At 36.6% G+C, this 15,785-nt stretch overlaps 2 protein-coding genes across 9 annotated transcripts in view; both read right to left on the bottom strand.

Annotated features, from left to right (window-relative positions):
• The window catches only part of LOC127451034 (carbonic anhydrase-related protein 10-like), a 35,884-nt gene extending 25,179 nt beyond the window's left edge, over positions 1-10,705 (bottom strand). For both annotated transcript variants that reach the window (XM_051715517.1, XM_051715518.1), the window contains exons 1-3: positions 10,623-10,705; positions 8,368-8,442; positions 1,399-1,541 (exon numbers count right to left, since the gene is read on the bottom strand). In XM_051715517.1, coding sequence (XP_051571477.1) covers positions 1,399-1,541; positions 8,368-8,442; positions 10,623-10,680 — 276 coding nt within the window. In that variant the 5' untranslated portion in view covers positions 10,681-10,705. The remainder of the gene's footprint in view (positions 1-1,398; positions 1,542-8,367; positions 8,443-10,622) is intronic.
• A 1,615-nt stretch (positions 10,706-12,320) lies between these two features.
• Positions 12,321-15,785, bottom strand: part of itga3a (integrin, alpha 3a) — a 32,507-nt gene continuing 29,042 nt past the window's right edge. For 2 of the 7 annotated variants that reach the window (XR_007899045.1, XR_007899044.1), the window contains exon 23: positions 15,270-15,296. Coding sequence is in view for 5 of the 7 variants with exons in the window: in XM_051715411.1 (XP_051571371.1) it covers positions 14,650-14,760; positions 14,889-15,014; positions 15,201-15,296 (333 nt within the window). In the remaining 2 variants the exon portion in view is untranslated. Of the gene's footprint in view, positions 13,240-14,605; positions 14,761-14,888; positions 15,015-15,200; positions 15,297-15,785 lie in introns of those variants that run through there. The other 5 variants (XM_051715411.1, XM_051715410.1, XM_051715409.1 and 2 more) reach the window with 5 other exon arrangements.

The raw sequence follows: 15,785 nt of genomic DNA on the forward strand, positions 1-15,785 counted from the left end.
ATGAAATGTGGGGTGTTAAATGGTTCAAAATTTTAGTTCTATTGTTAAAGTGGTCCACCACCTGAAAACATTAGCAAATGTATCTGATCTAGAGTAGACAATACACGTTTCCGATACAGCCCAAAGTTTAGTATAAAACCTTGCATAAATCCCCATTACAAAACAGCCCTCCGGTAACCAATGCAGCTAACCAATCAAACGGACTTGAATTCACTGAGAACATTTAGGTCTCCAGTGAAATTTTCTCTAGGAATAAAAGCGACTCTACACGTTGAGAACACATTCATAACAAGCATAAAGGAGCAATACATTAATAAATGTAATTGGGTCTCTTCAAATAGGACCAGAAAATAATCTCCTAAAAATAAACACCAACACCCTTTGTTTGGGCTCTTGTCTAAGTCCAGGGTACTAATGGATTATTGAGATCAGATGAACTACGGTGTATCATCTACAACCACAACCTCTTGGAGCTTCACTGGAGAATTCTTCACTGACAGGCCCTGTCAGCACAGATGGTGAGTCGGCCTAATCTCCCCCAGCAGATGCACAGCAGCATTAATCATAAAAGAGGATGTTAAATGAGAAATTAACTCTTTCATTTCCCTTTTGGGTCTTTGGACTAAATCCCTCCTATTGCACTTGAGATCATTATTACAACTATAGCCTAAAATCCCTTTAGAGGTCAGAGCAAAATATCTGATATACACAAGCCATCTTTAATCAAAAACTGGATCCGTGTCAATGTTGGATGATATTTATAAATGCTAAATGAGTTTAGTCACACTAATATGCTGACCGATTGCAGGTGCGTGGCATTGAAAGCAAATGGCAAGCAATTTTCTGTCCCAGAGAGAATTAGTGATCTCATTACTACGCCGGTGTAACAAACTAGGTGTAGTGCATTAGCCATCAAGCCGGCGCATCTTCAAAGGCTTAATTTGGAAAGCTCTCCTGCTATGCTTTGTGAATATAATTGAGGATGTGGTTCATTGGCCAACAGAGTATAAAAGAAGTCACTCCTAAATTAAAATTCAGCTGTGCGCTTTAACAAACTAAACAACTAGCTTTCTAAATAACAGCAACAGAGGTGAATACACTGATTATTTTTGACAAATGGACTGGTCATAGCTGCTAAACTGGGGTACACAATGTGACCCGATCTTCAAAATCCTGATCTTCCCAATCCCAGTGAATTATGAATAACAATGATATCTATGTCTTCTGTGACTGTCCATCTTCTAGCGGTTTAAATATTGCAGAAAATAGCTATTTTAAAATACAGTAATGCTTCATACAGATATTGTAGACAGTATTATAATGCAACTGTCAATCAAAGTGTTACTGTTACCTTAAGCCATGAGTACAATAAAGAGCTTTATCCTTCCCAGTACTTACCTTCCGTTGCCCTGCATTGAGCTGTAGGGGGTTGAGGAAGGGGTCGAAAATCATACGACTAGTTTCGATATTTACAGGTGACTGTCTCTTCCCAATTGCACAAAGATTCCAGGCAGTGTTTACTAGTCCCCAGAAAGATGGCACTGATGAAATAAAAACAAAAAAGTGTTGATTTCTGAAGAACTGAAATTCAGAGCATTAACATGAACACAAAAGGAGATGTTTTAAAAAATGTTACGATGGCTGATTTTCATACTATTGCAGCTGATTGTGACTTACTTTAAAGCATACAAAAGCACCCAAAAGTGTCATAAAAATAGTCCATGCGACTTGTGTGCCATTTTCCAAGTCTTCTGAAGACATCACTTTGTATGATCAACAGACCAAAAGTTGTTATTCACCCTCAAATCAAATCTAATCGCATTGATCAACTCTTGTATACAGAGCCCAAATAAAATAGGATGACACGTCAATACTATCAGACCTTATTGTTTCTCGGGTGTATTGTGATCAAACGTCATGACACAAGAATCAATGCACCCATTGAACATAAAGGATTAAAAGTAGTGAAAACTTTTTACACCACACCATGACACAAGAACCAATGAGTTTTTGCAGTATGTTATTGGTATGTTGCCATAGTTGGTTTGTGCTTTGTTTACAGGAATTCAATTATTTGATTTGATTTGAAAGTGAAAAACAATTTAAATTTTGCTCTGTTCATCACACAAAATGATAGTTTGTCTTCAGAAGACACACGTAGCATGGACAACTTTTATGACACTTTCGTGCACTTTTCACAGCTATTAAATTAATCACTTTAAATTGCTATTCTACAGAAATCAACGATCAAAACATTCTTTGAAATATCTCAATTTGTGTTCTGCAGAATAACGAAAGTTATTCAGGTTGAGGGAAAGTACGGACAGATAATTTTTGGTTGAACTATTCCTTTAATGAAAAAGTATAGTGTTGATGCAGTGGCTGTATATGGATCGTGATCTGATAGGTGGTGGATATGTTTGGGATTATCTCAAAATGCTCATCCCAAATTTACTCTGTGAGCTCCATTCACAGTGTTGATATTATTTAGGGTTTCATTCTAGTTTGTGATATCCTTTGCAACAAACTTTTGTCTAGCAATCAATTTGACCACTTAATTACATGTCACTGTGTCAGCTCTCTTTTAAAATTAGATCATTATCATGAGGCTCTTGCATCCAAACCAAAGAGCTGCCTATTATTGCAATTCGCTTCACAGAAAAACAAACTCGCAAAAAAGAAACACAGATGGAATTAGGCAGCCACATACCCAAAGGACATACTTGACCTTATATGATTAATTTATTCTCTGAGATGTTTTGCCATCCAAAAACAGTAATCAGCTCCACTGATGAGAATGAGATGCATTAGTGCACTGAACCCCAGAGTGCAATATGACAGATGAAGGGAAGAGCCCAACATCAGGGGAATTCCAGTCATTAAGAGGAAAAATCCAACGTGAGGAGCATGAACTGAGCCTGACTGGAACGTGAGCAAGAGCAGATGTGCAGTACGAGCACTTATGGTGATTTTGTGACCCTGATCTCTATACACTGTCCATGTCAGCCTTATTAGATCATCAAGAGCTAGGATGCTTCAGTGGAGAGAGTAACACCTTTTATCCCCATAGGATGAGATTATAAACAGATTTTACCAGCAGATCACTGTTACGAACAAGCAATCTCCTGACCTGATTTTCCTCACATCCTGTTTAGCTCTGTGAAAGGTTAGCAGTGAAACTGGACTAGACTACATGAATTTGATGTGTTGGGGTATTACATTTGAATGAGTAACTGCATTTGAGATTAATATATAGTAGGAGACAGTGGAATAAAACAAGCTCTCTTCCTTCGAATGCATCAAAGGTATTTATACAGAATTTGTATATTTTCAGCATCTCTTTGTACATTGACCTAAATAAATGATTGTTACCAAAACTCTGATCAAACTAAGGTGTTATCCTGCTTTTCTCTGACATTCTAACAGCCACTGAGCTCATTACATAGAATCAGTTTCATTTTTTTTTTCAGATTTCAAATTCCTCACTCTGTGCTTCCTTAAATGTCAAGGACAGATGGAGTATGAAACTACTTACAAAACTGCTTATAAAACTGTGAAACAGGTTATAAAAATGTGCTTATTTCGAAGTGGAACCACTTCCAGTGGAAGGGTTCCAGCTGGGCCCATAATTCTATGCATTCTGTACATAATGAGAGCAACACAAGAGATTTAAATTTCAAACGCCATAAACTTGTCAGATCCTAGCTGTATAAGCTTAGAAGGAAAAACAGAGAAATGCAAAAAAATAAAAAATAAAAAAAAAAAAAAAATGCAAATAAAACCAGAACACATAAAAGGATTTTTCACCCCCCAAAAAATCTGTCATCATTTACTGACCATAATGTTATTCCAAACCCTTTACTTCTTTCATGAAACCAAAAAAAAAAGAGGAGATGTTTGGCAGAATGATAGACTGTCACCATTCACTTTCATTTTATGAAAAGAAAAAAAAATTGCTGTGAAAGTGATTGGTGACTGAGACTAACTGCTTAATATCTTTTGTATTCAAACAAAAGAAAGAAAGTCATACGGGTGTGGAACAACATAAGAGTTAGTAAATTATGACAACACTTTCATTTTGCATGGATTATCCCTTTAAAGAGAGAGAGAGAAAAAAAGACAAATAATAAATTAATAAATAAATAAATGAAACGTCCAATGTCATGTTTGAGTTCACATTTGAGGTCATGTTCAGTCTGTTTGTATGAATCCATTGGTAAAGTCAGCAAAGAGTTTTGACCTCAGATGCAAACTCGAGTGATACAGTGATTTTGCTGAAGCAATTGATAAGTGGTAGACAGATGGCACCCTCACCCTCAGGGATCTGTGCCAGGTTTGGCTTGGGATTCAATACATCAATTAAGAACTCTCTGACAGTGCTTTTTAGGTATAACAAGGGACAAATGATACATCATCTGATATAATAAAACACATTCAAATGCAATGCAAGACTGAATACTGATGTTGCATAATATTGAAAGTTAAATGAAGTCTTAAATATGGCATTAGTGGATACATTTGAATGCAACAAATGTTAACTTTTTTGCATTCTCTGTCCACATAAAATGGGCTTTATTCATGAAAAATAAGCAGAACAAAGTTTTTTGTAAAATGGTTTATGTAAATTGTTGGTTTAAATTGAATGTGACAATTTATGCAAGAATGGTTTTTACGAATTATTTACACAGAAATGCTCTTGAAATAAATGAGTGAAGGAGGCCCAGTGACATTGAACATTTGTGCATCTTAGAATTTACTCAACAGTCCAATTTTTCTAGATGGGAAAAAGAGATTAGGAAATGTTTCTTTAAAATTTGCTTAGACAACGTTTGTTTACCCCCTGAGCACAAATGCTGATGTGAGAATATATGACATTTAATCACAGTAAAATGGTGCATTGCTTCTAATTTTTCCGCTAATAGTAGCACATAAATGCAATCACCTCTGCAATATGAGCCCAAAAGTTCATTATTGCTTATTGTTAAAATGTTTACAGGTTAAAAGCAAAAAGCTTTCTTCTAATACTCAAGAGTAAACTCTAGTGATTGCTCAGCATTAAGTTACACTGCACTAAAATTAAAATGTAACACAATAACACATAAGGCAGCTCCAGGCCATTGATCAAGGATTTATAAAAAAAAAAAAAAAAAATGCAGTAAGCCCTCAGTTCGACATCAACTTGTTCTGTTCCCTAAATGCAAACTGCATTTTAAAAGTAGAACATCTCATTTGGTAACCTTAGTGTAACCCTCAAGAGAATGTGTTCTCATGTTAAAAAGTGGGATTTTCCTGTTACAACAAATAAAGCATATTATAAGCTCACACTAGACAGAACAGAAATATTAATTTATGAATATGTACACATTAAAGACAAGTTTATGAATATGTATGTTCATATCTCATTGAAGTTAGATTATGCCCATGACTTGGATGGGAAATAATGTATGTCAATCATGATACTTTTTTGTGTATCACATTCAACTGATGAGGCAAAACTATACAATGCAGAAGAACTTCTTCCTTCTATACTAAAATTAGGCTCTTAAACCTCTTAAAATAAAATGGACATTTTTAATGGTAAGAGATGAAAGCTAATACATGTGACTGCAAGGATCAAAGTGACCGTGGACAACTTAGTCCTGCATATGATGAATCAATAAGTATGACGAATCAATCTTTCTTGCATCTTATACTTAATGGTGCACTCAGTGATTTTGAATAAAACTTGCTACAACTATAGAATAGAACTTTTGACAAGTCTGACTAATCACACTGTGAATTCGGCGACAGGAGGTCGAGTTCTGCAGCTGAAATCAGTCTAAACTTATGTACATTCGAACCACTGCCCCCAGTGGCAGTAGCTGGAATTGTTGCTGAAGTGAAATGTCCACATGGTGGCGCCAAAAGTGAGTTTAATTTTTAGTTGCAAATTATGTAATACAGTCAACAGGAATGCAAATGTTATTAACCATATGCCCTTTAGCTGGCATCACACTAGCAGACTCAAAACAACTCAAAATAAAATCAGGCCACTGAGATCTCGCTCTCTTCAGTCGGAGGTATGACACACTTGTCGATTAAGAATGGTAGAGGGGTGACAAAAATACAGTACCAACTCACCGCAGCACTCTCTGATTCCCTGTCACATGGAGCACATCAAAATAACAACAGGAATACCTGTGTGAGTATGAATAATTGTTAAAGAGCGATTTAGGATGTGATTCATGGAGTAACTTTACCTTATGAAAGTGTAAAATTGTGTATTTATCCCCTGGAGGCTTGCTGTAGAACACGTATGTCCATAAGCAGCTTTCAGTGAGTTAAGAAATTACGTTTAATAAAAACAGACTGTTGTGCCTCTGCTTTTTGATTTCATTAGTCATTTTAATGTAGGAGAAAATGCAGGAAAAACACTTGGTGACAGAATCACTTTGGATTACAATCAGAGTTTGTGATGATATGCAGCTGAGTACGATGAAAACATTTAGATCAGCTTGACGTCTTTTCATTTCTTCAGTAATTGAAGCTCATTGGTCACTTATAGACAACACAAGAGCCCGCCCCAGCAACAGAACAACTTTTTCTGTCATGTTGGATCCTTTTTTTCCCCGCTGCTGTAACCATTAACTTAGCAGAGAGTCCCGACGGTCAAGTGATTAACAACCTCCCGCTGACAGACGCTAGTGCACGCTTCGTCTCACACCTACTGACCTGCGATTATGTTAATGAAGCTCACACCTGAAAATCATTGGAAAAATAGGCTAGTGTGGCGCCGGCTTTACCCAAAACCTAAATCTAACCATCATGGGAGTAAAAATTTTACTTTAGAGTGAAAACGCAACCTCGGAATTACTTCATGGCTTCCCTGGGACCAGAACCTGTGTCTCAGAGATTGCTCAAGCAACACATTATTAGTCGAGCCACAGGGAAAGGTGAAAACAGTTGATGCAAAAATGTCTGGTGGTAGACAGCGTTTGTCAGTAATTCACCAGAATGGGGTCAATTTCAGAGTTCATTAACATTCAGGAGCAGCATGACGAATTCCAATGTGATCATGTTGGACGAATAGACTTCAGTCATTTCAGTGGTCTTTAATTTTACATGGAGTAGGTCTTCTCATAGGGGTCAACTTGCGTGTTAAGATCACACGACCAGACAAATCCTACTTGCTTTATCTCATGTTATTGGATACTTTTGGATGTAGAATAAATTAATCATGGCTGACTGTGAATAATGCAATAACTGAAAACTAAAAAACAAAAAATGGCAAAGTACACCTTTAAACTATGAATGCAGTGAATAACAGAATAACCTATATTTTGACAGCTGAACAAGTGTCACAAACGTTTAAAAATGACTTCTAATATGCTTCTTTAGTTTTCTCAAACCATTGCACAAGCAAACGAGGTATTCAGTATACTTGTGAGAAATGTCTTCAGATTAATCTAGACATACTCTTGGGAACTGATGACATTTGCTCTTTGAATGCTTTCTCATCTTCTTTCTTTACACTTAGTCATTTTTTTAAGTCTCAAGGACATTTATGCAAAATAAATCCAGAGAGCTTTTCTCCCTCACAAAACACTTACTAAAGAGGTAAATTTATGTGCAATACATATATTTATGAGTTGCTGTGGGGCTTACTTGATATCTGCTACAGCTGTGATTGATGCAATAGGCTGTGTCCTTGTAAGCAGACCAAGCCTGCCTTTTGTGAATATAAAAAGACCATTCCTAACGAAACATTCAACATCCCCTGGCAACTATTGATCTCTTTCTTATTAAAAGCTTTTAAGCATACTGAACAACAAAGTACTATTATAATCCTTGTCAACGTACCAAGAGCTCCTTGACTAGCTACATACAGCACATTTGCTTACTCTGACTACATAATGAAGTACTTCGAATAAAACTCATAAAGTGGCTGCAGTAGTGAGCATAAATCAATTGAAACCATAAACCTTAAAAATGGATTATAACTTGTTCACTGGTAAGATGCTTAAGGTTGTTTTACTCATGCTGACTCTCACATACATCATCTAGCAAACTAAAATGCATCAGACTAATTAATCTAGTGTTGGTATGTAAGCAAAAATTTAACTAGAACCCCTACATTTAAGCCCTGATGCAGCATGTGCAAATCGGTGTTAAACATCTTTTCTTGTCATTGTTTAAAAACCAGACCCTTCACGCCGTATATATACAAACATGTTTGAATCAAGCAGAATCAAATATGAATTGGTACAGAGAAAGATTCATGTGGTACATTCATGCATACCTTGAAAGTCTTAGGGGCAAACAGCATGATTCTAGACAAGGCTCATTCTGAATAGTCTCATCTTTTTGTTTTTATTTTGAAAGGCTTACCAGGTATAAAGCTCCCCTGGACAACATCTTTGTATGCCCACCAACCATCGTGAAGCTTTGATGACACCGGCTGTGCTGCAAGCAAAAAAAAAAAAATAAAAATCACTCACCTATGGCACTTTGAAAAAGCAGTCACACCTGTAAAAGACCTCAGCTCCCCATAGAGAGAAGTTTCTGCTGTCAAATCAGAGGATGAAGTTGTTTCTTCTCACATTTCAAGGCACATTTAAACATTCACACAGTGTTTAGTGGGAAATTTCAAGTCAAAGTCCAAGTCAATGCATTTGAGAAAAATTGTAGATGAGAGTTATATGTAAATGTATCAATTCAATATTTGCCTAGCACACGGCTTAATTGCCCGAAAAACAAATTTACAAAATGACGACAGATGCATTCTGGATCCTCTGCTCTGTGTCCTATCAGCGGAGCTGAAAAGTAGGTCAGAGAGGCAGCAGACTCCTGCATTCTGAATTCACTCTGTTATCTCACATCACTATTCCCCTCACCTCTCTCCCTCTGGCTCCTGGCTGCAGCTTGCATCATATCCACTGCCAAGTCAAGCACCCTGGCCTGCTCTTTAATACACCACACCATAGCTCTCCTCTCATGCCAGCCCACTTTGATGTGCCCATCATGAATAGGGCAGAGGAGCACTCGGCCGCAATTTGCTTCCACACCAATTTATCGACATCTGTGTCTGAGATATGAGCAGCCTGCGCATTTTCACTAATACCACTGGTAGGAAGCCACTATTCTGAAATTACACTCTGCAGTATTTGGAAGAGTCGGGAGACAGATTGCATGGATTTGCTACATGTGCAGTTGCGAGGACTTGGGATTCATACACCAGGAAATTCACAAAATGCTGACACTCAATTGAGCCCCTGCCATATATCCTCTATTGTGTATTTCTCTAAAATAGATTCCCTGTGTGCACTGTGATACTGAATTGACCATTGTAAGGCAGGCTTATACTATATATAGACATTTTACATAAGGAAAATTCTGTCTGGAGGGCTTGCTTTTACAGTTCTTTTACAACTCTCAGTCTCATTGCCTGTGTTAGACATGCATGAGTCATCGTGATAGTAGTACTGACTGAAATGAGAAAATCAACTCCAATCATTTAACTAGGTCTATCCTTCATACAGTCCTCCTTTCTGCATTAGATTTAGCCTACCTCAAATCAAACTGATTACATCGACTTTCAAATGCAAATCCTACATGCACATACTGTATCCAACTCTTGGAAGATCTAACTTGAGCTTGTGTTTGTGATCTCCATCACTGGGAGAGAAACTGACGTCAATCTCATTTGTGCAAAAGAACTTAGACTCTGAGGTTCAAGACACGACTCACTGAAAACTTCACAACTGTTTTCTCTCTCTTTCATAGTACTTTTTAATTTTATACACTTATCTCAGTATGTTTCTTGTCTTTTAGGGTATCCTTCTCCTATATATTTCTTAGCAATGAAAAGCATGTTCTGGTATAGGCTATTACAATAAGATGTTTCCCCCTCATTACGGAAAGGTCTCCGAATATTCAGCACCATGGACAGCTCATTTTTGAGAAGCGAATGGGCAAGGTGAGAAGGAAAAGAGAAGACATAATGGAAACAACAATGGCAAGCAAAAAAAAAAAAATAAATAAATAAAAAAATAAATATTGGGAAATTTTTTGCTCATAATCTTTTCTGCCCCATTAAAAAAAAATAATAAAAATAAATAAATAAATAAAAGGAAAAAATGTTGCTCATAATCTTTTCTGCCCCATTAAAAAAAAAGAATAAACTAAAAAAATGTAAATAGGGAACAAATTTTGCTCATAATCTTTTCTGCCCCATTAAAAAAAAAGAATAAACTAAAAAAATGTAAATAGGGAACAAATTTTGCTCATAATCTTTTCTGCCCCATTAAAAAAAAAATAAAAAAAAAAAAAAAATAAAAAAATAGGGAACAAACTTTGCTCATAACCTTTTCTGCCCCATTTAAAAATAAAATAAAAATATTAAACATTCAGTTTGGACAGTAAAAACCATGCATTGTGTTTTGACTAATAACACTGGGTGATAGCAATATATAACACTTTAAAAGAACGTCTTTTTTTACGTGGCTTTGGATATAAATGCATCATAAGCCTAACGGAACATTTGTCAATGCATTAATTACAGAGCTGACAACAGCTTAAGGAAACTGTCACTTTCTTTTCGGGCCACGACAAGTACGAGCTTTTCATGTCTGAACACAATTTACCTTCTAAAAAGATGACATTAACGTTGAGAATCAGAACGAACTCCCAAACGTGCGGCATTCTTCATCTAGTCCATGACCACCACGCTTCGCTTCAGGTAATTAACTTGATAACACTTGAGTCAAAGTCTGAAGCATCATTCGTAGCGAACGGAGCGGACTCGCGCGGTCCAGTCACTCTCAAACACGACGAACATCGTCCTTTCCAAATGTCGCGACCCAGAGCACAGGTGTAGTATGAAATTTGCCAAACGTAAAATCACTTGACAGTTCTCAGCATAGAAACTTTAAAGTCCGGGAATAGATTAGTCGCTGGTATCACGCGTTGCAAAACAGAAAAAAATAAATGTCTTTCTTTTTAATCCTTGTTTGTGCTATTTGAGTCATGTATAGTGTTGGCTGCGTTACCTGCCCGTGCGCGCGGATCTGAGGTTTTAGCGCGCGCTAATCCTGCTGCAGGCGGGGCTCGCGCTCCCGTGACGCTCGTTTGAGAATGCGCTTAGTTTTGACATCTATTCAAACTCTAATGCAATTACGTTCATGCTGGCGATAGGCTTAACCGGATTAGAGATCACCAAATTTATGTTCGTTACTTATACATTTAGTAAAATGAGCTCGCATTAAGGACTGGTAAAACCGCAAAACATGCTCACTTTGTATTTTTAAGCTATCACATTATTATTATTATTATTATTCTAAGGTAGTTTTGAGAGCTAATTAATGCGCGAGCTGTGTGATAAACAACTTTCGGACAATTAGATTTCCAGATCTCTTGACACATGATAGCACAGCATTTATTTTAAAAGACACACGAACATTTCAAATAGACATGTAAACATCAGTCACTTACTTTATGAAACATTTTAAATACAAAAATAAATCACTGCATCAAAACATTATATCCACAAAGTCATGACAGGTTACAACAATTTAACTATTTAGACAAATGTAATCAGCACATTTCCATGACACATACTAGCCTGACCCCCCCCCCCGCCGCCAGATATCTGAAACATTGGGTATGCCATTCACTAAAAACTTTTAGAGTCAGAGCATGAAAACATAAGAGCATGTAGAAAAAGAAAAAGAAAAAAAGCGACATCTGAAACCAGAGTGGAGCTAAAACAGGCTGAATTTGAGAGTTGGTACTGTCCCAATGGCATAGACTAAGAATAGTATGTGTTTGTTTACAGTTCTGCCTTAAAAGACATGATTCACGTTCAAGAATGCAGCACTAATTTCTGGTGGTTTGCTTCTTAAAAGAATCCATCAATGTTTCACATGCACTTGACCCGATTCAAGATAAAAATATGACTGATAAAAGCCATATAAATATCTAAATCAAGAACCAAAAAAGAGGGCTGAAAGAGTGAGTCACGACTGGCCAAATCATTTTATCAATCAGATGTTAGCAAGCATCTGAAAGTTTCAAGAGGAAATACTGTATTTTCAGTTAGGCGACATAAATGTAAAAATCCTCACACAGATAAATGCAAAAGAAAGACAATTAAGATACATATAAAACATTCATATAACATGAAAAACAGTAACAAAATGAACATAAAAAACCAGTATGCACACTCACATTAAGATGACACTTCTGGATAATCAGTTCCTGACCAATAGTTTGTACTGCACAAGGTTACATCTGGTATCCAGACAAAGTTCAAATCAAGTAGAGTTGCATTGATTTTTATAATAATAATAATAATAATAATAATAATAATACTAAAACATTCTCAGAAGTCTTCTGACCATTGAAGTGCACTGTCTAGGAGAGGCAGTGTCAGAGTGCTTTCATCAGTAGTACCGTTTCATTTCTGTCCAGTTTGTGATCCAGTGTTTCTTGTTGGTGTCCACAATCAGAAAGCCCTGATTTACCTGGTACTGTTCCCTCTTACAAATCTTCACTCCTTGGTATTTTGGCATAGATCTGAAATAAGCAGCCCGCTGAAAAAAGCCACTCTGCAAGAATACAAAAAGGACCTTGTGAGAGAGCAGTCTACATACCACATACTCTTAACAAGCAGAATTACAGTGGCAAGGTGAGCAGCAATTATTCAGGGAAGTTTTGAGAAGACTGAAATCTGCATGCACCTTTCCAAAGATGACAGCCTCAAATGAAGTCATTTCATGAGATTATAGATTTGTATCAGCATACCCGTATATCAACTGAGTGAAACAATTCTTTAAACTCAACCAAAATCATTAAGAGACTGAATTATTAAGAGACAGAGAGAGCATGTATGAAACCGGTGATCATTTCTGTAGCAGGTTTTGTAGAAGCTTGTTAGCTCTGTAAGAAAAAAGATAATCAGGAGTTTGTTGCCTCAGTTGAAAGCAAGCTCTCAAACAGAAAGAAAAGAAAGGAACACGGTATCACAGAAGGAAGTTATTACTCTTGTCAAAGGAAGACTTTCAGAAGTTGGATTAAAGCAATATACAGTTGCTGTTTTAAGACATTGTTCTATCTCCAAGATAGCAGCGTCAAATGCCGGAGGACATGATAAAAGCTTCACATATCAATTTGTTTCAGGAAAAAAACAACCTCTAGTGCTTTCGAGAACAATGATGAGTCAAAAACACAGGCAAGGCAAGTGTTACATTGCGTTTCTTGGGTCTAAAGGAAAGGAGAAAGTCGGTATCAGAGGAGCTTACATGCAAAACATTATTGGTATTTGAGGGGCTAGTTCACACAAAAATGAAAATTCTGTCAGCATTTGCTCACCCTTATGTCATTCCACACCTGTATGAATTTCATTCTTCCATGGAAATTTGATGAACGCTCAACCTGCTTTTTTCCATTGAACGAAAGTGAATGGGGACTATGCCTGCACTCGAAAAAATTAACTTTCACTATTGTCAGTTTTACTGAATCCTCCCTTGTTCATTTTACTCAAAAAATACATGAAACCAAGTGAACTTAAATTAACTGAGTTGTTTCAATGCTTTCAAGCTTTACCTAATCTTTTTGTGTTGGGACAACATGAACATTTTTTGGTTGGTTGTCTGAAACTGGGCAGGGGATTTCTAATTCCTAGTATGCTCTACATGGCACACAATAGGGTGAATAAATTGTAAAATTACGTGTTATATAATGTATCTTTGTGCATGATGAATGTAAAGGGGGAAACGTGTTAGTGTTTAATGTTTTGCTGTGTTTAGCTTTAGAAGACTTTCTGTTATGTTGGAATTTTGAGGTTACCATTATGGCGAAGAGTGGAGCTTGAGCTTATTTTGAGCAGAGGTACATGTTGAAAATGATCTATATTGCTTTACTCATTCAGCAAATGCTATGCTAATCAAAGCACAGTGTTTCCCTTTAGCATGTGTTTAGCATGATAGCATTCAATGTATTAGCTAGTTTATAATGAAAAGAGATTCATTTAATTAATTTAAGAGATAATTTAACATGTCTAATTTAGTTGGGTTTAATCAATTAAATTAGGTTCCCTCTATTTAAAGTATTTAAATTGAGATTATATAGTAATTTAATTTAAGAAAACTCATTTCAAACACGTGGAACCATTGTCCAAGATTCAATCAAGTTCAATCAAAAAGTTTTGTGTGTGTGTGTGTGTGTTTGCATGTGTTTCAGCTCCAAAATGAACAAACAAACACCGTAAAAGTAGTCCATATGACTCAAGTAGTATACTCTAAGTCTTCTGAAGTCATACAATAGTTTTGTTTGAGGAACAGACCAAAATTTAAACTAAAAGCCATAATTCACAAAAATCCTCCATGCCGCTGCAGCTCTCAAATCTCATTTTTGTTTCACTTTCATAAAAATGACTTACATTTCAGTCTGTTCCTCACCCAAAGCTATCGAATGACTTCAGTAGATGAGAAAAAAGAAGAAAGAAACTCATACAGGGTTGAAACAACATAAGGGTGTGTACATGATGACAGAATAAGCATTTTTTGGTGAACTATTCATTTAAGCCAAGCATTTTAAAAGCTAGAGAGCTGTTGGCTGTGGGACCTACAAACTTGCAATTTGTGTCAGAGGCCCACAAAAGACCAATGAATCTCAGTCGTCCTCAGTAAGGCGGTCCTTTTCAGATGGCTGTGTTTTCATCTCAGCTTTCTGGGCCTTGGCCTCATAAAGCTCTCTGGTGTTGGCCCTCTTGAAGAAACCACACTGGGGAACAGGATTCAAATATGAGCAGTCAAACAAAACAGACATTGCTGGACGAAGTGGGCTAGGCTCGAATCCACAACTTTTCTTCAATCTGCATTTCAAGCACAAAAGCACAAAATGATCCTCACCTTCCACAAGAGAATGACAATCAGACCCAACAGAATGACTCCTGCCAGGACAGACACAATGATTATCCACAGTGGTGCTTCATATGGACCATTTTCTGTGCCTGCAGACTCTATTAATACTGAGAACTAAAAAGAGAAAAGATGTTTACTGTCATTAATCTCTAATGCATAAAAAGTTGTCTAGCCATACAATACACACAGGAAAATTGCCTAATTTTAATATTTATTTGATTCTCCCTCACTTATGCTAAAGTTATGCAGGAGAGAGTTCTACAAGACAGAAGAGCAAAGTCAAAGATGTTGAGTGTGTACCTCACGGGTGTCACTGATCATCTTGATGGTAGGTTTGTCTGTTTTTAAACTCAAAATGGCATTACCATACACTATTATTTCTGCACCAGTGTAGTCCTGAGAAAACACCAGCACAAACTTTATTTTTCAAGACTTTACAATGAGTGTCACATACAGAAAATGCTGACACATAATAAACCAATTGCTAAAATCAAGGCTTTGTGACTTAATTAGCCACTGTATTTCACACTATAAATCACAATTACATTTCCAATTTGCATATTCAGTGGGTCCATAAAGTATACAGACACTTATAGTAAGGCACACTTAAAAATGGATGAATTGCATTAGATAACAACATATAAAAGCAAGTGTAATTTATTTGAAAGAAAGACGGCACATGCACACTTTGAGAAAACCATTTCACAAAAAAGTTTGTTGCATCCACATTTGATGTGATTAAATGGATAGTTCACCCAAAAATGAAAATTCTCTCATGACTTACTCAGCCTCATGCCATCTCAGATGTGTATGACTTTCTTTCTTCTGTAGTACACAATTGAAGATTTTCAGAATATCTCAGCTCTGTAGGTCCATACAGTGCAA

This window comes from Myxocyprinus asiaticus, chromosome 13 (assembly GCF_019703515.2).
Source record: "Myxocyprinus asiaticus isolate MX2 ecotype Aquarium Trade chromosome 13, UBuf_Myxa_2, whole genome shotgun sequence".
Classification (NCBI taxonomy): Eukaryota; Metazoa; Chordata; class Actinopteri; order Cypriniformes; family Catostomidae; genus Myxocyprinus; species Myxocyprinus asiaticus.